This window comes from Sprattus sprattus, assembly GCF_963457725.1.
Source record: "Sprattus sprattus genome assembly, chromosome: 18".
In the NCBI taxonomy this organism is placed as follows: Eukaryota; Metazoa; Chordata; class Actinopteri; order Clupeiformes; family Clupeidae; genus Sprattus; species Sprattus sprattus.
In genome coordinates, this window is record NC_137916.1 from 7,938,770 (window position 1) to 7,960,066 (window position 21,297).

The 21,297-nt window shown below is 46.3% G+C and overlaps 2 protein-coding genes across 2 annotated transcripts; both read right to left on the reverse strand.

Moving 5' to 3' along the window:
* Positions 1–124: 124 nt before the first annotated feature.
* On the reverse strand, positions 125–6,374 carry adap2 (ArfGAP with dual PH domains 2). Its single transcript, XM_080856966.1, has 11 exons — positions 6,215–6,374; positions 5,583–5,713; positions 4,678–4,769; positions 4,163–4,251; positions 3,884–3,996; positions 3,428–3,577; positions 3,256–3,339; positions 1,241–1,303; positions 1,054–1,131; positions 578–806; positions 125–395 (listed from the first exon to the last, which is right to left on the reverse strand). The coding sequence occupies exons 1-11, from the start codon at positions 6,300–6,302 to the stop codon at positions 367–369; spliced, it is 1,146 nt and encodes a 381-aa protein (XP_080713092.1). The 5' UTR covers positions 6,303–6,374; the 3' UTR covers positions 125–366.
* A 1,096-nt stretch (positions 6,375–7,470) lies between these two features.
* Positions 7,471–20,826, reverse strand: atad5a (ATPase family AAA domain containing 5a; the record flags this gene model as incomplete). The annotated part of the gene is given in 23 exon segments (XM_080856678.1): positions 7,471–7,594; positions 9,035–9,187; positions 9,578–10,473; positions 10,631–10,785; positions 11,084–11,246; positions 11,397–11,461; positions 11,571–11,882; positions 12,102–12,281; positions 13,248–13,428; positions 13,601–13,731; positions 13,887–13,975; positions 14,074–14,170; positions 14,304–14,648; positions 15,056–15,209; positions 16,011–16,159; positions 16,442–16,623; positions 16,890–16,974; positions 17,462–17,609; positions 17,717–17,725; positions 17,729–17,926; positions 18,050–18,125; positions 18,301–20,258; positions 20,776–20,826. Coding segments are annotated over 23 exon segments (5,856 nt in total). The 3' UTR covers positions 7,471–7,515.
* Positions 20,827–21,297: the final 471 nt, after the last annotated feature.

Sequence of the window (21,297 nt, forward strand, 5' to 3'; positions counted from 1 at the left end):
AAAGAAAATTCCTTTATGAAAAACACTTCTTTATACAGTGAAGAATAATCGCTCACTAGCTGGAATCTGTGCAACACAAAGTAAAAGTAATTAATACAAAGAATACATTATGTTATGTTGTTGGCCCATTCATCTGCAATGAATACATTCATTTTAACAAGAAAACAAAATGAGATAGGGTTTAATAAACAATTTTATTTTAGACCCCATTCCGCCTCCTTCAGTATCAAAAGCACAGGATGTGACCATTGTGAAAATTATATACATGGTACAATAGTTGATCACTTGTAAACTCTGGATATCTCCTCAGAGGATAAAACTTGGATTCAGTTACTGGAAATACGTTTATCTTTGGGTCTGCCGTGGTCATCTTCGACGTCTGATACTTGCTTCAGCTGTGAAAAGATATTCTTCTATTAGAACATTTACAAGTCAGGTTATAAAAACCATGTACAGTACAAAGGACATAATACATCTCTGTAATATAGCTGCTACTGTATAGATGATAGAAACAGAGAGAAAGAGAGAAACATTATGACAGGTGAAATAACGGTGGTGGTGGTGGTCCAGCTCTTACTAGTGTAATCGTGAGGCTGCATGGGGGTGGAGATGACCTGTCTGAGCGCCTCAATCCACTCCCGCCTGTCGCGCTCCTGCTCACACATGAAGAGGAACTGGCGGTCAGGAGTCTCCACCGCCAGGCCACACTTCCACTTGTTGCTCCGGGCTCCTGCAGCAGAACTCTCCTTCACCAAGTACCCGTGCTTGTCTGTGCCGAGGAACACCACGCCAAGCTCCTCAGCATCCTGAGAAGACCCACACAAGACACTGATTTAGGTGAGGTCATTTTGTCGTTGATGTCTTGCATCACAGCAGCAAGTTTCCTGAATCTTAATTTGGCAGCAGTGCAGAATAAAATGACTTGGCATTATGAGCAGTCGCTGACTTTGACCAAGACCTTACTATAATTAAGAGTCAAGTAAAGAAAGTAAAGAATAAAGAAGTAAAGGTCAAGAATAGTAGTACTAGTAAGTACACAAAACTGTCTCTTACCAATTGGTTTTTAAAATAAAGCAACTTTCTGTCCACAGCGTCTAGGATAAACCATCTTCTTTTAAATGGTTCTCGTTGCTGTTCAATATAGAAAAAATACAGAAGAGTTGAACATGAAATATTCCATCCTTCATTGAAAAATGTGTCTGCATCTCACACTTACTACTCTGTCATTGCATGTACTTACTGAAGGGCCAGTCTTCTCCATAAAACCCTCTTTGAGGTAGCTCCTAGTAATCCGAGGTAGTATCTTTAAATACAACAGAGAAGTTAAAGACACCATGCCACAGTCATTCAACTATTTTGAAACATCCCCGTTTTGATAATTCATTAATTTCAGTGATAACAGAAATGGCGCCTCTACTTTCTCCGCAAGCTCAAGAGAACAAATGCTCCCATTCCCATCCTGAACACTTTCTACCGGGGCACCATTGAAAGCATCCTGTCCAGCTGCATCACTGTGTGGGGCAGTAGCTGCACTGAACACAGCAAGAAAGCACTGCAACGCATAGTGAACACAGCTGGTAAGATCATTGGTGCCCCACTCCCTTCCTTGCAACACATTTACACCACCCGCCTCACCCGAAAAGCTACCTCGATTGGGAGTGACACCAGCCACCCCACACACAGTCTGTTCAGCCTCCTACCCTCTGGAAGAAGGTATAGGAGCCTCTGTTGCCGCACCACCAGACTAAGAAATGGCTTCATACACCAAGCGGTCAGGCAGCTAAATTCTCTCCCCTCACTCCCCCGAGCCATATCCTCCAGTCTGCCAGAAAGCTGAACCCCCTAACCCCCAGCCCTCCCCCCAAAAAATCACTCAGGACTCTGCACTTTTAGCACTTGTTGACGTTTAAGATTGTATTACTTATTTATGAATATTTATATTTACTTAGTTTTAGGAAATGTCTTGTCTTATCTGTTGTGCCTGTGCACCTTTATATGTTTCACCGTGGGAGAGTGGGAAACGTCCTTTCGATTCCTTTGTATGTCTTGACATATTAAGTTATTGACAATAAAGCTACTTTGACTTTTAACAAGATAAGATAATCATGACGTTATCTTGAAGTGAGACCGTCACCTACTGCAGGTTGTCACTCAGTCATGGTCAAATAGCGCAGCCTAAGCTATTTTAGCACTATATATGTAGCTAGTTTGGGTCCTTAATGCAGTCACAACTTTGGCTGACTCAAAACAAGCTAATGTTATTTTGTCAGCATGGTGTTGGCTAAGCCTGTGTTGCTGTGAGTGGACTAGGTCTATATCGTATCATCATAATATTATTACAATTATAAGGCCAAGGGTTCCCTTGTTAAAGAAGCACGAAAAGGCTGTAGAATATACAACACCCGCCCTTACTGTGCTAAAATGTATTCAAAATAAGAAAGGGTTTAATTTCCAACAACAGGCAACAAAGTTATTTTCAGCAAGGTATGGTGGTAACCTTTAGTATATACGGTATGGATTACTGTGACCTCTCCACCTACAGTAAGATCAAAATGTTTAGTGCTGCTGTCCATTGAGCATGCACCTTCATACTTGTATAGGCCTTACGTTTCAGTAAATCATTTGAAAATATACTTTGGCTTCTAGCAGAGCTTTTTCTTTGACAATTCCTTGTATTTTTACTTGGGTATGGATATTGTGTACTTCACGCCCACCTTTGACCACCAGGGAGTCAGCTAAGATCGAGTGAGTACACTGGTCCACTTGCACTGGTCCACAGCACTTACTCCTCAGCCTTGTGGTGGTTTGGGGGAAATAGTACATGAGTACGCATATTTAAGGATGGTTTACTGTTAGGTGGTGTCCAACTAATCCAGATGGGCCGTCGGGGCCATAAATACCTGGGCCATATTTGTGTCTAAGTCCAGCCCTGCTAGTAGAAATGAAGGAGTGAATGGTGACATTTAGTAAAGGAAATTTCAGGCACTTCCATTTAATGCTCCAGCAGGCTTTCCTGCACGCCATTGTTTCATAGCTATTCAAACTTGTGCCCTCTCTTTAAATAAGCTTGCCTCATGTGTTTCGCAGGAGAAATTGCAGGACAAAAATGTATGCACAGCTTACTGGGGTTTCCCCCCACAGCCAGGGTACTACAGATGCATGTCACTGATAGGACCTTTGTTCTGCTTTTGTCAGAGTTTGGTTGCCACCACCCTTTATGCCAAACAAGAACAGAAAGTGGGGTCGGCAAATTACCTCATTATCACTGGCACTGGGGAAAGCTGTCTTCAGATAGGCAAAGCGCATGGCTCGAATGGTATTAAACCAGCTGACAATCTCCTTTGGGGCAGATATGACCGTGTTATCAGTGTATTCTGACGTCCAGAGAGCTTAGAGCTTAAGGGGAGACTTGGAAGGAGACACTCACCTTTCCACTTTCATGGTACACAAATAGGTTTCGTGTGTAGGCCTCTTTCAAGTAAGTGATCTGAAGGCCGTGCGCATGGCCGATTTTCTGTGGCTGGAAAGTAGCATTTAGGTCCTGTATCGAGATTACAGCTTTGGGGCCCTTTGATTCCTGTGTGTGAAACAAATCTTCGTAAGCAATTATAGTCCTAAAAAGTGAACTAAAGAAGAAAAGCAAAGGGTTACAGAAAAAGCACAAAAGAAAGAAAAAACCACGATGGATAGATAAGCAGAAAGACAGAGTGTTTATACAGCGTGTGAAAGTGATGGGTGGATGGATGGATAGATGAGTGGGTAGACAGACAGATAAATAGAACAATGTGCACAGCTAAGCAAGTTGAGATGGGGTTGTAGACAGATAAATAGAACTACGTGTCCAGTTAAGAAAGTTGCAAAATACTGTGAGCTGATTCCTTACATCCTCCCTGTTGAAGTATTTTAGGGTGAAATCTTCCAGTAACAGTACAAACTTCCTCTTCTGAAAATGTCCATTGTCCTTCCCCTTTTTCCAGAGGACTAGTTCACGGACACCTGAGGATAGAAAGACTATGTGTCACTGTTCTCTGCCAGACAGCGATGAAAAGCCTGACAACCACCTGCCCATCTCACAGAAAACCTTCGGACCAATGGTTTATTGGGACTTCCAGCAATGCGTCTGCTGACAAAAATGAGAACACTTCCAGATGTCCATATTCACCTGAAGTGTAGATCTGCTGGAGAAGATTGTTCTCTCCAGTAAATTCTAAGCGTTCATATTTGGCCCTAATCCACTGCTCCCTCAGAGCCCTAAATTACAGACAAATACAACAAACACAACAAAATAAGAGAATTTGACTGGGGTGCAATGACAGTGTGACATTATCATCTGCAAATGAACAGCCAACAGCTTAACATGATGAAAAAAATCTTTTGCTCTGACAAGCAAAATATGGAATGAATTTATGAAAAGCAGCACATAACTAGTGTTGGAAAGGCATAGGAGAAGTTCCCGCTGCTGACATGAACAATGCTGCATTAGTTCCTTCCTTCCTGAGTGCTGCTTCATCAAACAATACTTCTCTAAATGGAAATCTATTACCTGAACAACCAGCAACAAATACAAAACAGCACTGTGATAAGCTATGAGGACATTAAAACAGCACTGTGATAAGCTATGAGGACATTAAAACAGCACTGTGATAAGCTATGAGGACATTAAAATGAGTTACTCACTCGCAGTCGCTAGGCCCAGGTCGATAATAGAATGCTGGGACTTCCTTCTCATAGATGGCATTGCCTGAGCGATTACCATTGACCTTCATGAACTTCATAAACCCATCAAGAGTACAGGCATCAGTTAGTGTCAGTATTATAAGGCATTGCAGACATTTGGCTTCAATATTTTACATCTGCAATGCCTAAATTGGCCGGTTTTCTTCCATTTTGTTCCATATTTGTTCCTTATTTATTCTACTCCATTTTTTTTGGCCAATGTTATTCCATAAGCACAAATGTATCCATATACACATTATTTCATAGTTACGACCACTGTTGTTTCATAATCACAGAAATGTTCATCCATATCTACATTATTTCATAGTGACGGGCCACTGTTGTTTCATAATCACAGACATGTTCATCCATATCTACATTATTTCATAGTAACGGGCCACTGTTGTTTCATAATCAGAGACATGTTCATCCATATCTATATTATTTCATAGTGACGGGGCACTGTTGTTTCATAATCACAGACATGTTCATCCATATCTATATTATTTCATAGTGACGGGGCACTGTTGTTTCATAATCAGAGACATGTTCATCCATATCTACATTATTTCATAGTGACGGGGCACTGTTGTTTCATAATCACAGACTTGTTCAGCCATATCTATATTATTTCATAGTGACGGGGCACTGTTGTTTCATAATCACAGACATGTTCATCCATATCTATATTATTTCATAGTGACGGGGCACTGTTGTTTCATAATCACAGACATGTTCATCCATATCTACATTATTTCATAGTGACGGGCCACTGTTGTTTCATAATCACAGACTTGTTCAGCCATATCCAGTTTTTGAACAGTTCTACGCAGATGTTATTCTGTAATCGCAGATGTGTCCCATACCTGCACCAGCTCATCATCCCAGAAGTCCAGCCGTATGGACTTGATCCGGCTCACTGCTGGCAGGTTGCGGTGAGTCCCGGAGCAGTTCAGGCACACAAACACTCCTAGTTTGTATGAGGCCCAGTCGGGATCTTCATTGACAATTAAAAGTGAATCACAATGCTGAGGTCCTGCTTGTTGACTGATGGAATACCAGAGTGACAGACAGGTAGTCTAATACAACCACACATTTGGATTCTGACTATTGAGTGTGATATAAAGACTAAGTCCAGGTAAGGAAGGGTAAACAGCCTATATGGTCCTATAAGTTATGCCTGCTCTCAAAAGATACTCATAATGTGAAATGAGTATCTGCTGATGGGCATCCACATACATCACCAAAGATACAGTATAGCACCTGACATGGTCATGGGAAAGGCCCTCCCTCCTCTTTTGTACAAAACAAAAAGATGAAGTCTATACATTTTCAACCTGTCTGTTAAAACACTGGTTAATCATCACTACTGTTAGCAACAATTAAGCATTCATTCACTCAATCAGTCATTAGTATTGGTTGTTCAGACGTTTAACTCGTTATTTGTGATAAAAGAGCTTTGTACGACCGAACCATAGGTACAGTAAATATAACTCACCAGGCGCTCCACAATCCGCGCAGCGATTGTTATCCGGCTGTTTGGCCAGTTCTAGCAGAATCTTTTTGTTACGATCGCGATTTGCCATGTCACGGAAAAAAACATCAGCTTCTAATTTCAATCTGATTTTTTTAAAAGTCAACGTCTATTGCTATACTACATTTTTTTTTGCTCAATTGTCAGTGTTGGTCATTCAACAGAAAATGTAACGTAGAGTGCAGCGGCACAGCGTCCCTCGTCTTCTGGTGCGACTGACAGTCCCAAAAGTTTGTGCATGACGTTACAGTAACGCCTGCGCAAACTGGCACAAACAGTTTTAACGTTAATTGTTTGAAAATGTAAAAAAATATATTCTTTAATGAATGGTACTAAGTTAATCGTCGTTGTGTATCATTCATATGCTATGAGGAATTTATTATACACATTTATTATACATATCGCTACCCTAGAATAATAAGGTTCTATCTGACATTTTTGTCAAAATTGAGTTATTTACATATTCCTATTCTGGCATAATTTATGAACATTATTTAAGGTGTTTAAAAAAAAAAAAAAAAAAAATTTGAGTGTTTTATTCTGAAAAATGTGCCCCATTTGTCAGTTTTGGTAAATGCAATGCTAAAACTTTAAACCTCAATATCTCAAAACTGACCTGAACGCAGATAGAACCTTATTATTCTGAGGTAGCGTTATGTTATAAAGCAATTCAAATGTTCTGTCCACCACGACCATGATACTGTTGCACGAAAATCATCTCACCCTATAAAACGATCATATGTGGAAAAAATAAATATGTTTTATTTTTCCAGATTTTACAAGAGAAACCAGAGCCACACTTTCATATAAATACAAACACAACCAGTGACACATGTGATAACAAATAAACAAAAAAGAAAACGTGTAATTTTATAAACCCCACTTTATAAACACTGTGAGAAGCATTACATCCCTCAGTCAACATCATTCATATAAAGTAAGGCTAGGTTTACAAACCACAAGTGAAAAACATTTTTAAAAGGTTAACATGTCCTCTTACTACAAATGTTTGTCAAATCCAGCCATTTATTACATTGATAAAATAAGGGTACAGTATTTAGGACTGTTAAGGAATGCCAGTATAAAAACATACTGTTACAAAATGTACACTACATTAATAAGGCAAAAATCAAGTCCACTCTTTATGGATATGTTACAAGACACATTTTACATTTTGCCTGCTGCTATCACAGGCAACACACACACACACACACACACACACACACACACACACACACACACACACACACACACACACAGAGAGCTTATGGGAAATCGGCAGCCAGAAGCTGCAGGGTTCGTTTAGGAACGCCAAGGTTGATGCCCTCCAAGTAGTGCAGGAACCTGAAAGAGAAAGAGGTCTTGTTTGGTGTGTGCGTGAGCACTTCAAGACTGCAGATGCGTGATCTAGACCAATAGCACTTCAAGACTGCAGATGCGTGATCTAGCACAATAGCACCTCTCAACTGCAGATGCGTGATCTAGCACAATAGCACCTCTCAACTGCAGATGCGTGATCTAGCACAATAGCACCTCTCAACTGCAGATGCGTGATCTAGCACAATAGCACCTCTCAACTGCAGATGCATTGCACTATGCCTCACTACAAATATCTAGCTCAAGAGCCACGACTATTTTAAGTGATGACTGATGCGTTTAGAATGTTGTGAAATGCAAAAACACCACATCCTGTGTCTATGCATCAGAACACATGTACAAAACAGGGAACATGCACCCTAAAACATTTACCAGGATTTTCATTCTGTGCAACCATATTCTTGGTTCATTTGAGTGCCCATTTTATGCTACTTTATACCTCCACTCCACTACATTTCAAAGGGAAATACTGATAATATGTGTGGTAAAAATGAGTAGCCAGGTCTAGCCTAAGATGTTACTACCACTTTGACTTGAATACTTTGATACACGCAACATTTAGTGGACGGGTCAATATCATTTGACTTCCATTTCATTCTTGTTGCCTTCCCACATTGTTGGAAGTATCTCTGTGGCTGGCGTGATGGTAACATAGTTTGGAGTGAGAACGTTTGTGTGTGTGTGCTGTTTGAAAAAGCAATGAATGCACTAAGGGCATTTTGTAAAAAGAAACATTATAGAAGTATTCTAAAAGAACTCTCCTAAAAATCTGTCACATAATTGCATTCAAATGCATAGACAAACACACACACCCTTTTCATTTTACATTACATTTCATTTAGTCATTTAGCAGACGCTTTTATCCAAAGCACCTTACAAGAAGTATACACATTTTACATTTTTACACTGATGGCACACCAGGAGCAATAAGGGGTTCAGTGTCTTGCTCAAGGACGCTTCGACAGGAAATCGAACTAGCAACCTCCGGATTACTAAACGACTTCTCTACCTCCTGTACCACTGTCGCCCCTTTTCCTCAACATGAAGCCTTAACATAACCTACATTATAAAACAGCAGATCTTTGGCAGTGCACCCTTAATGGGTACTGAAATTCAACTGAAATTGAAAAAATCTCAGTACAGAAATTATAGGTTCATATAATAATAAGCATAATATGCATTGAGGATTATACTAGCTATATCCTGAAAAATAATTCTTCTATTAAATCAAATAAAAACAGTGAGGGTGCAGCTGGCTCATGTCTGTGTGCACAACCACACTGCTGCTGAACAATGCTAGGGGGAACACTGAATGACCCATCGTGTTCAATAATCCTGATCTCAATATTCACCAAAATTATCGGGATTATAACTTGCTATGTGTGTGTGGTGAAGGTGCTTGTTTACCTGCGCTTGACTTTGCCCTGCTCCTTGAGCTGCTCTGATCTGCAGATGGTGCGCAGGGCAGGCAGGATGTCCAGTGCTGTGGCCGCCCTGCTGCTGGAGCTCACTCTGGAGCTACACACGCTTCTCATCAGCTCACACCTATGCTGGAGCAGTCTGCACACACACACACACACACACACACAGACAGTTAGAAGCGCTTATCATAGCTTATGCAGTCTGTCTAAAATATGTGCCCTAGATTTAGTCTGACAATGGCCAGATGTGAGCTAACTCTTCAGACCACTATGAAACCCAATGGCTGTGGGTTTTTAGTTTTTGTTGTAATAAACCCACTTTATTCTGCAGGCTCTTTTTACATCACTAATGTAGCTTTTTATTAACTATTATGAACTATATTATTAACTATATTATGAACTGCTTATTTAGAAAAAGTGTTTATAAAGTGCTTATAAAAAATCTTGCTTGTAAATGACTTCTATAATAATGTCTGGACTTTGTGTTTTCTGATCTGGTAGTTTAGAATGGTGTGAGTGTGTGCCTCACCCTGGCTGGCACAGCGTGCTGTCTGGCGTGATGCTGAAGGACTGTCTGTGTGGAGCCACGGGGAGGGTGATCTCCTCCAGCGCCACCCTCCTGACCCCCTCCTCACCCAGGGCCTGTGCTGCCTCCAGTGCCTGCTCCACCCCAGCCCTGCACCTCCTGAAGCTCAGGCTCTCCATCGCCGCCCGGATCTCCTGCGCCTGTTCCTCTGCCGCTCGGTGGCCGCCAACCAGCCGGGGCTCGTCCGTCAGGCCGCTCCGGATCTCCGCCCGGGCCCAGCCGTACTCTGCCGCCCCGACGCACGCACCCTCTGCTACCTGTGATGCTGGGTGCAGCAGGGAGGAGTCCAGGGCGGACATGTGCTCCAGGAACTCGGCCATGGTGCCCAGGGCGAGAGAGACGGGGACGCTCCTCTTCCTCTCGGCTTCTGTGAGCTCAACCTTCCTTCTCTCCTTCACAGGCTGTGTGAGCGGCTGCTCCTCCTTCAGCTCCTTTGCAGAGGAGCCAGGGGCGCCTGTGGGTCTCCGGAGCGAGAGGAAGCCTTCGTCCGAGTCGGAGTCGGACTGGAAGGGGTCCTTAGCGTCTGGATGGAGATGCTTCTTCTGCCTCATCCTGGAAGAGACTTTGAGGGGGCTGGCCTCGTCCTCAACCTCAGCAAGCAGAGGGGGCTTAGTGTTGGGGATGGGGTTGGGGATGGCAGGCGGGGGTGGGAGTGTGGTGGGGACCTGGACAGGCTGGTCTGGCTCCGGCTCCGGCTCCTGGTGTGCTATGGGTAGAGTGTGCTTGAGTGTGCTGGTAGGCAGCGGGAGAAGCACCTCCATGTTGGAGTAGAGCAGGTCCAAACCTCTCCTCCCTGCTTCAGCCAGCAGCTCCCAGCAGAGTGGGCTCGCAGACTCACACTGCACACAGAGATGATCTCAGATCAGCCTTACGGTAGATTTAAACACTGACAGTGTGACCCAACTCAACAAATTAGACATCAAACTATATTATTGATGCATTATGAATAAAAAGACGGCGCTGCTTCCCACAGAAGGACCCGTCCCAGTGGCCCACCTTGATGAAGTTGAGCAGGTTGCCCTGCGGCTGGACGTTGAGGAGGCCGAGGAGACTGGCGGTGCAGCTGGCCTCACAGGGGGGCACATCAGGCTTCCCATCCTGGTCAGGGGCTGCCCCACTCCCACTGGCCTGCAGTGACTCCGTGGCTAATGCTGTTCACAACCACGGGAACAAGGTGCGTAAAGACATGACCAAAACATTTACAATGATATCAAACATAAATTCTGCAGGAATGTTAAGTGTAGAGGTCTATTTCTGTAGCTTTTTTTCACATAAATACTATCAATATGGACACTGAGAGAGCCCTCTAGTGGTATTACATAGAAACCTCATCCCGTTCCAGTTCCAGCAGTCTTGAAGCAACTACAGCCCTAACTGCAGTACGTTAAGTGTGTTAATCCATGTGTTAATATGCATCTGGGCTGGGGCGGGGCACTGGGGTGTGTGTACCTTTGTGTGAGGCTCCTGCTCCGCTACGGATCCAGCACTGCAGCTGCAGCAGGCTCCTCCTCACGTCCCCTCCATTGCAGCGCAGCAGAGACGCCACGTCCTCCGCCGCCACGTGCACGCTCTCCGCCAGGCACAGCAGACGCAGGTAGGTGCTCACGCTCTCCTGCAAACACAGATCAAGTGAGATATGGACGGACACACACACACACACGCACGCACGCACGCACGCACGCACGAACGCACGAACGCACACACACCTGTAAGCACTCAAGATAGGAATAAGAGCACACGGCGGATTCCAAATCTGACTTACCACGGAGGGAGTCTCAAAGTGGATCTCGTCAAGGTAGCCGTCAAATGAGGTCCTAAAGGAAGGATCTATATTACACACAAACAGACATAAACAACAGATCATGAATACATCAAAACCCAACCTAACAGTACACCAAGGGTAAACTGTAGAAATCTTTCATAGAACGGCACACACCACTGGTGGTGAGGATGACGGGCCTCTTGGTGGTGGTCATGAAGGTCTTGATGGCCGCCAGGAAGCCAGAGTCGTCGTCAAAGATGACGTCCACCTCCTCAAACAGGATGAGCGATGTGGCTGTTCTCTTGCCCTGCTCGTCGCCCGGGGCCTTGCCCACAGGTGTTGGTGCTGATGCTGGTGTTGGTGCTGATGCTGGTGTTGGTGGTGCAGAGGACGCTGGTGAGGGTGCTGGCGCTGGGGTTCCAGACAGATCCTCAGTCTTACAGGAAGACTCCTTGGCCTTGGCTCTCTTGCGAGGGCTCTTAGAGACTGTATCGATGAAAGGACAGGCAAAGGCAGCGAATTCACTGAGGGGGACTCGACTGCACATCAACAGCACAATGTTTAACAAGCTCAAACTTGAGCATTATTAGCACCATGCTAACAGTTGAACTACAGGTGGAAAAAAAATGGCAGGGGGCAACCTGCAGTATGCTGGTAGGTACAGTTTTTTTTTTATTAAGGATGACAGGCATCGGAATTTTTTACCTGGCTGTGGCTTTTTAGCGTTGGCTTCAGCAGGCTCTTTGGGAGGAGCCTTGCCGCCCATTTTGAAGAAGTTGGCCAGGGAGGTGGGGGCCAGTGAGCCCCGCTTGGAGGGGCCCCCTCGTGGAGACTGGGGAGGCTTGTGTGGGGAGGAGACGACCCGCCTGGGGGATTTGACCTTGCCTGGAAGTTCAGAGAGTAAAACACAGATCTTCATTGATCTCTTTATGCTATAAATATCTATTCAATGCATTTAAATGTCAAAACACTTCTCATTAGAGCTTGCAGAAACCCTGTCCAATGACTCAATACAAAAATGTCTAAGAGCATGCAGACACAGCCATGATGCGATCTGAACATTCTGATTAAAAGGTGTAGTCCTTGATGCTGGCAAAATACTGTTAATATTTGAACTCAACAGCCAATCAAATACTCCCTTCAGAGTTCCTGAAGCAATTTGGAGCATGAGTGGCTGATACAGAAATTTTAATTTTAATTGTTATTGTATTGCTTGCTTATCCTGTGTGCTGAGGCCAGGATGCATATTCTTGCAGTTGCAAACCACCTGTTTTTGTTCTGATAGTTATGCACCCTGCTCCTCTCTTCAGGACATATTCTGAGATCACTGCTGTAACTTCTGAAGCGATGGGACAGGAGAATACCGCCCTTTGTGTGTCATGAAACCTGTTTTTTCTACTCACATAAGGCTGGCTGTGCCCAGCTCATCTTTGGAGTTTGTTCATGATATTTGGTTTGGTTATTTGGTCTCTGTCTCATTAATATTAATGTCTTGATATTAATTTATCTAACAGTGGCCCTCAATGATTGGCTAGAATAACGCATTACCTCAGGCCAAGCCACTTTGTTTATGCCCCCTTTACAGAGCCAGGACCTCGCACAAACACAGGAGGTAAACTTCACTGAATTCGACAAAAAGGACTGCACTTTTGGAATGAAATGAGAGTGGGAAGAGAAGTAAGCACGGTGGGAGAGAAGTAACCACGATGGGAGAGAAGTAACCACGCTGGGAGAGAAGTACGCATGGTGGGAGAGAAGTACGCACGCTGGGAGAGAAGTACGCACGCTGGGAGAGAAGTAAACATGGTGGGAGAGAAGTAAGAACGCTAAGAGAGGCGAGCCTGTACTAACGGGGGGATGAGCCTGGTCTGGAGCCGCTCCCTCCACCACCGCTGCCGCTGTAGTTACTGAAGAAGGCGGGCTTGTGGGCGTTGACTCCCTGGATGTCCACCTGGTGTGACTGCGTGGCCTCCTTCAGCTGGGACAGGATCTGACGCCCGCTGCGCTGGGACGAGCAGTTCACCTCAAACACCTGGAGACAGAACAATCACATACTGAAACAGCACCTCCAGAGGGCGTCTGTGTTACTACAATCTGGAACACACAGTTCAGTAAAAGACCCAGTGGTGCAAGTCTGAACCCAAATTCCAGATGGCATTGCACAGTGTGGCTGTTCCTTTTGTTTCCATTGGGATGGCACTGACCTTGAAGCCCAGCTCCTGGGCACAGGCGTAAACAGTGGCTGTCTTGCCCACGCCGGTAGGACCGGTGATCAGCAGAGTGTTACACAACAGGTCCTCTTCCATGGTCTCATCACACTCACTGACCCAGGAGTCTGCACGCACACACACACACACACACACACACACACAAAAGGTCAAATGTGCCCACACATACAAACTTTGTTTACTCTGCACTCCATAGAAACAATGATAACCTCCTGATAATGATGAACAGACTACATGTACAGGTGCACACTTGGGTCCTCACCGTTACAGTCCTGCTCCTCCTGCTTCTTCTCCTGCTGCTGCTTCCTCCTCTCCTCACGGTCTGCCCTCAGCTTCCACTCTCTTAGCCAGCTGACGAGGGACATAACAGGAATACCATTTCAATGCGCACACACACACACACACACACACACACACACAGAGTTGATGTGTGTAATTTGTGGCTGTACCTGTGCAATCTCCTGATTGACAGCATGTTGCCGATGACGTCGCTGGAGTGCTGAGGCTGATACTTCTCTGTCCACATCACATCCTCTCTCGCCGCGTCTACAACACAACCACCGACAGCCAACCATCAGCCCTCAACCACTGCCACACTCATTTCAAAGCTGCCTCGCTCTTCGCTCCACAATCATGTTAAGACATATCCACTCAGACACTGCTGTGCCGTTCCACTCACCCTCAGGGCTCGTGTGCTCCGAGGGCGACTGGCTGTCCAGCACAATCACGTCATCCTTCTGAGGGTCAGTGGGTGTAGACACCACCTCAGCTTTGGGCTCCTCTCCCGCCCCCTCCTCCTCCTGCTGCTGCTGCTGTTTGCGCGTGCGGCCTCGGGCCCCTCTCCCCCTCCTGGGGGGCTCTGGGGTGTTGTCTGGGATGATGATTGTTTCGGGCTCTTTCTGGCCGGCACGTCGCTTCTTGGCCACCTTCTCTGCCGCGGCCGCCTCCTCCTCCTCCTCTCGCTTCCTCTTGCCTCCCACTGGCTGTGAGCAGCAGGACCCATCCTGAGGAACACTATCTGCCTCTGAACACACACACACACACAAGACACAGACACACACACAAGACACAGACACAGACACAGACACAGACACAGACACAGACAGACACAGACACAGACACAGACACAGACACAGACACAGACAGCATAAGAATCACTACATACATATCAGCAAATTACGCTGTATACATGCAATAACAAAACACAGAAGTGTCCAAAATCTAGGGGAAGAGTGAAATCAAGTGCGAACTCCGTTGTTCAGAATCAGACCTCAAACTAAATGCACCTTTGTGGCCCCCTGTTGGAATACAACCTGAATCACAGAGGGAATAATACAAAATAAGATCAATACATATGTCTGGGCTGAGTCCCTGTAAACGGTCCTTCCCAGCACATAGTCTGTGGCACATCAGTGTGTCTCCTGGGCTCACCTGGGGCTGTGGCCTTCAGGAGGTGCTCTGCTCGTCTCTTCAGCAGTTGGGCGAAGATCCGCTGGGTGGGGAAGGAGGGGTTGGATGTGCCGATCTCCTCCAGCAGCCAGCGGCGCACCGGCTCAGAGAAATCCTCCCTCCAGCCAGACACACACTGAGTGGAAGACCCACAGAAGTGGTAAGGTTTACGGCTTGCTGCTATTACCAACACTACCACAACTAACTACCAACCAACCTAATTATTTACTATTACTACCACTGTTGATGCCCACTCATTAAAGCCCCATTATGCAACAATTATACTTCAGCATTAGGGTTAGGGTAAGCAGTTTAACCTTAAAATAACAGCTTAAAAAAAATTGGGTCGCTACAATGACTTTTAATATGGAGAATCGCCTCCGTGCCTTTGCGATACAAGGGTCCTTAGGCATATAACTGCATTCTGTAGTTTTGCCTGCCGATGCCCGCCGACCTGACTTTGATTACCTTCTGCCGATCTAGTAAGTAGCTTATTTGCCGCCTTGCTTTATCTTGTATTGCACTTGCTTGATGTTTGATTGTGTAAGGACAGTCGTTGAGTAACTAGTTTGTCATAATGTCAAAGTCAGCACATTTCAAGAGATTTCGTTAGTTTTAGCTGCTAGCATGCCGTTCGCGAATAGCTATTGTTCCGTTGTGCTGCTTTAACAGACAACAATTCAACACATTTTCATGGCTTCACAAAGATCCATTTTCATTACAACTTTTGCCCCAAACACATATGACAACATAATGCAGGACATCACTACAGAATTTTTAACTGTAAAAAACTTTTGTCTCGTTGTCTCTAATCTTTAAGAAATGTTACATTTGACAGATGGATTTAGGCACATTGGTATCATATACAATACAACACCTTCATTTGACTACATTCATTTTTTATACTGTACTTTCAGAGCTAAGTGCACCAGCTCACCTGCTCTCTGCTGCTCCTGTTTGCAGGAACGATGGTGAGGCTGACTGGACCCACAGCAGCCAGGGCAGGCCTGTCCACCTGAGCACCATCCTCCTTCACACAGCTCAGACGGGGACACGCCGGCCACGGCAGACCCCACAGGGAACAGCCTGGAGGCACAAGGGTTCAGAGCACTGAAGGGCATGTCACACAACACCACAACACCACAACATCACAACACCACAACACCACACACACACACACCACACACACACACACACCACATGCTGCTGTGGCTCATCTTTGGGTCCGTTTACATGAGCAGAACTGAAACTGAAGTATGCTATTAAAAAAACAGCTGAGGAAAGCATTGGAGACAGAGCGGGGTTCAGAGGAAGAGATGGACAGAGAGAAACAAACGTGTGACAAGACGGAGAGCGATGAGGTATTACCCTCGGGTCTCTGCAGCACGTGCTCCACTCTCTGGAAGGAGGCGCAGGAGAGCGTGTAGGCCTCGCGGCTGGCGGCCGTCTTGGCGATCTGCTTCTTGAACGACTCGGGCAGGCCGCTCTTCAGGAAGTCCCGGCGCGCCCGGAACTGCTCTTCGTCCAGGGAAATGTCCGAGGCGTCGCGACTGGAGAGAGAGTGAGAGCACACAAGTTCAGACCATGTCACATGAGGTCAAAACATTACAACAGCCCCACTCAAAACTGATCTTCACTGTGGTTGCAATAACATCTTAAGTCAATTCCCCCCATTAACATCAAAAATGATACAGAGGCATCCCAAGGCATCACACACACAGACTGACTTGATAAGAGTGCTGTGATCTCTTTATTTACAGGTCCTCTCAAGGTGACAGAGCAAAGGCCAATTCTAAGCAATCTCACAGTCCTTCACCTGCTGTCGTCAAATATGGAGATGACTGCTGACAGCCTCGGAGCCTTCTTCCCCAGGAACACAGGGGCCGCTTTAGTTCCCGTCACTAGGGAGAAGGCAACATTGGGTTTAGTTCCCGTCACTAGGGAGAAGGCAACATTGGGTTTAGTTCCTGTCACTAGGGAGAAGGCAACATTGGGTTTAGTTCGTGTCACTAGGGAGAAGGCAACATTGGGTTTAGTTCCTGTCACTAGGGAGAAGGCAACATTGGGTTTAGTTCCTGTCACTAGGGAGAAGGCAACATTGGGTTTAGTTCCTGTCACTAGGGAGAAGGCAACATTGGGTTTAGTTCGTGTCACTAGGGGGAAGGCAACATTGGGTTTGGGTTTAGGTTCTACTTAGAAAGGAACAAACAGTAATTGACATGTTTTTCTTCAACACTAACTCTCTTACTCTAATGTGCACTCAAACACAGCGGTGTAGCCGTGTGTAAGGTTAATACAGTGTAGCCGTGTGTCAAGTGAATACGGTGTAGCCGTGTGTCAAGTGAATACGGTGTAGCCGTGTGTAAAGTGAATACGGTGTGCCGTTACCTGCAAGCGTTTTGGTCCCCTTGGTCCCAGGTGTATTTTTCCCCAAAACGTCATTAAGGCTGCGGACCTTCTTCTGTCTTTTGGCTTTAGTGTCTTCTGATTTCACAGTGGAGCTGCCATCACCTTCCTCCAGACATATCACTGAATCCTGGAACATAACACACACAAGCCATTAAACACACACACTAGACACCTGAAATACCGGTATCATGCAGTAAAAGTAATGATTTCCTGGTCAAACCTAGCAGACACAACAAATGGTGATTAAAATGACAATGGAGGCATGAGGGTGGGTGTTTTTCTGACCCCATCTGCCTCGGGCTCGCAGTAGTTCTTCTTAGCAGTGTCCTGACGGCGTGAGGACCGGCGCGGAGGTGCATTCTCTTCTGCGGCTGCCTGCCTGCTTTGCTGAAAGGCTTTCGCCATCTGCACCAGTTTCTGGGCCTTCTTCCTCTTCTTGGAGTCCTGTCCATCACGGTGGAGAGAGAGAGAGAGTTGAAGAGCACTGCCCTGAGTACATGGGCTTGGTATGCAAACACTTCCAATATGCTCTGTCTATCTGACAGATATCAGCAACAAAACGCCTACCTCCTTGACCAGCGGGCTCAAGATCTCAAATTCACTCGTCTCTCCAGGGCTTGGAAACACACGGGTGAATTTCATTCTGAAAAGAAAAAAACAATCAAACAAACAAACAAATGACATGAGAAGAAAAACAAAAAGAAAACATATTGAGTGATTATAACCAGAATAAACAGATAATTCATAAATGGTTGCCAGAAATGAGTACAAAAAGACAGTGACATCATATTAAACAGCAGAAAAGACAAGCAAATCACCTGATTGGGCTCCCTTGGTCATCTGGAGGTACTAGCATGTGGGACTTGTATACACGTTGTTTGGGGCGGTGTGTTTTGGGTGTGCTGACCAGACTGGGGAGACCCTGAGGTTTACTGGAACTCTCCGTGTGTTTGGGCTCCGACTCTCCGTTTGTGGCTGTCTGTGTGGAGGGTGTGAGTGAGGCTGGGGTGCTCTGCTTGCGTGGAGGCTCTCGGGGGGACCTCCTCCTCCTGGTCTCTGTGAGCGTGCTGGTGGGTGCTGGCGTGCTGGTGGATTGGTCTGTGCTGGGCTGGCTGTCCCCATCCTCAGCTGCTGGAGGAGCCTCTGCCTCTGCAGGGGGAGCGGCTGGAGGAGTGGGCTCCTCGGGGGTGGTTCTCTGGTCCTTTTTTGGTCTCCCACGCTTTCTTTTCCCGGCCACTTTCGGAGCATCACCTTTCAGCTCCGCTGGCTTGGGGTCAGCCTCCACCATCTCCACCTCTGCCCCCTTCACCTTTGCCTTCACCTTTACCTTTACCTTCACCTTCACCTCCTCCTCCTCCTCACCTTCCCCTTCCTCCTCATCAGCCGGATCGTCTTTCTCGGACGGCTGCTGCTTCTGCTTGCCAGCTTTGCCCTTGGTTGTGTCCTGGGGGGGGGGCCGCTTGAAGGCGTTCATGAACTGCTTTCGCTCAGCCTGGCTGCACTTGGGCACGGCGGCAGAGGCACTGGGAGAGGATCCATCCTCCAGCACGGCCAGCTCCAGGTCCTCCTCCTGCAGCACTACATTGGACCTCCTCAGGGGGGCCGGGTGTGGCTCCGAGTTCGGCTGCGGCTGGGAAGAGGCCGCGAGCTTGTCTTTTGTCTTGCGGCAGGCAGTGAAGATGGAGGCCACCTTACGATCCGAGGCATGGGAGAGGTCCTGGTCGGGTGAGATGGGGTGGACCTCAGCCTGGACGGTCAGAGTGCAAGGAGACACCTGGGTGGGAGGCTGGTCGCCCCCCTCTTCAAAAGGGTTGATGACGCTCAGCCTATCGGTGGCCTGGTCACCTGGTGGTGGAGTAGGTCCCGTTCCACCTGCCTCTGTCTTTTCTTTTTCTTCCTCCTCCACCCCCTCTTCCTCTTCCTCCTCCTCCTCCCCCCCCTGCTGCTTCTGTGCTGCCATCTTTGGGCTTTGACTCTTTAAGAAGTCTGCAAAGGAGACGGTCACAGTGCTGAGGTCATGCTGGGACTCTACATCTGCATTTGCCCTTGAGCTGGTTACACATGGCGGTGAAGATGGCAACTGCGGCACGTCGTGCTGCACCGCGTCAGCCTTTCCACCTCTGCCATTCTTTCTCACAGTCCTGCCTCTCATTCCCTTCTCCTCAGGGATGGAACTAACAAGACAACCAGCACCATCCTGCTTTGAGGCCATCCTCACAGAGGGAACGCCACTTTCTGAAGTTTCCTTTAGAATTTTATCCTGATTGGAGTTTGAAGTAACATCGACTGTGCAGTCGCTTTCATAAACCTTCTCATCGGCTCCTGCGGTCTCACCACTGTTTGAGTATGAGACTGTGCTGCCTGTGCCCTTCGCAGTCTCCACAGACACTGGGGCATCTGCTGGCTGCTTCTCGCACTGAGCTGTGCTCTCTACCACCACAACATCATCCTCCTCATCAGCCACAGGAGGGTTCATCACCAGAGCCTTTTTTGCAGGTCTTCCCACTTTCCTTCCAGGCTTTTTAGACGGGGGCTTGCCTCGTTTTGCAGTGTGGTCAGCACCAGCGAGAGCTTCTACGGGATGGGGCTCGTTCTCTTTGGACTGATGAGGCGGGCTGGCCACTTTGGTGGCCGGAGGGGTCTTCTTGAAGTAGTCCGTGATGCTGGAGCGAGGTGGTGAGAAGGGTTTCTCCATCGTCTTGGCTACTGGCGTGAAGTAATTGGTGATTGTCTTGACTCCTGGGGCGTCACTGTCTTTTTTGCGTTTCTTGCATGGCTAAAGTGAAGAGTCAACGTTAAAGCAGCAATACAGAGTTCTGTTCCAAAACTAGTAAACGAACATGCAAAAACCTTGCAAACACCAGCAACAGCCCAGCTGACACTGATAGAAGCTTGTCAACACATTAACTGGTGTCTTTTGGCAGTATAGCTGGCAATGCCATGCGTGTGAAAGCTTCTCTTCCCTTTTTGCAGGGGGTTCCAACCCGTTACACAGAACTACAAAGGGCATATCTTGGATGGCAAGTGAGGAAGACCCAGGTGTTTATCTGTCCTTCACATGACCATATGCTTTCAAAATTAATTTGAGGATGGTACCAAAACTAGTTGCCTATAACGCCATCCTTAAAAAGTGTCAAATTGTTGCATAGTGTTACTTTAAATCAGTTTGTCTACACACACAGGTAACAAGACTTTCCTTGTTGGATAGCAGTCAGGGAATGAACAAGCACATCCGATTTTGAAGACATGGCATATCATGGTAGTTAAACATACATTGAACTACCGCAAGTTACCTGGATTTCAAAGTCTTCTATGACAGATGCCATTGCGATGACTCCTGCCATAATTATTGTGGCGTCCCCCGGCCCAAAACCTAGAAAGACAGTGGACACTTCACTCGTTACCACACTGTAAGTTACTCTGTCGTCAGCCACCTGGCTTGCCAAGTTAGCCATTTATGGAGTAACATTAGGTCAACGTGACTTAACGGTATTAAAACGTCAACTTGTTTGCAACAAAGCAAGATTGATGTCTGCGTCCAGTATATTAAGCAGACTGGGGGATTACCAGTAAACAATGTCGTACATTAAACGTAATTCTACTCACTACGTTGACAGACAAAAAAATACTCACCTAATTTCTGTGTCGTATCATGCAAGACGCGAATCTCCTAACGTTAAGTCCAGTAATATCCAATGACTCCAGGACAGCGTAAGCATACTATATATATTAAATAAGAAAACTTCACTATTTGAGCTACTGAAGCATAAAAACAGCCCACTAGCGCCACTCAACCATCTTGCTAACTGGTAAAC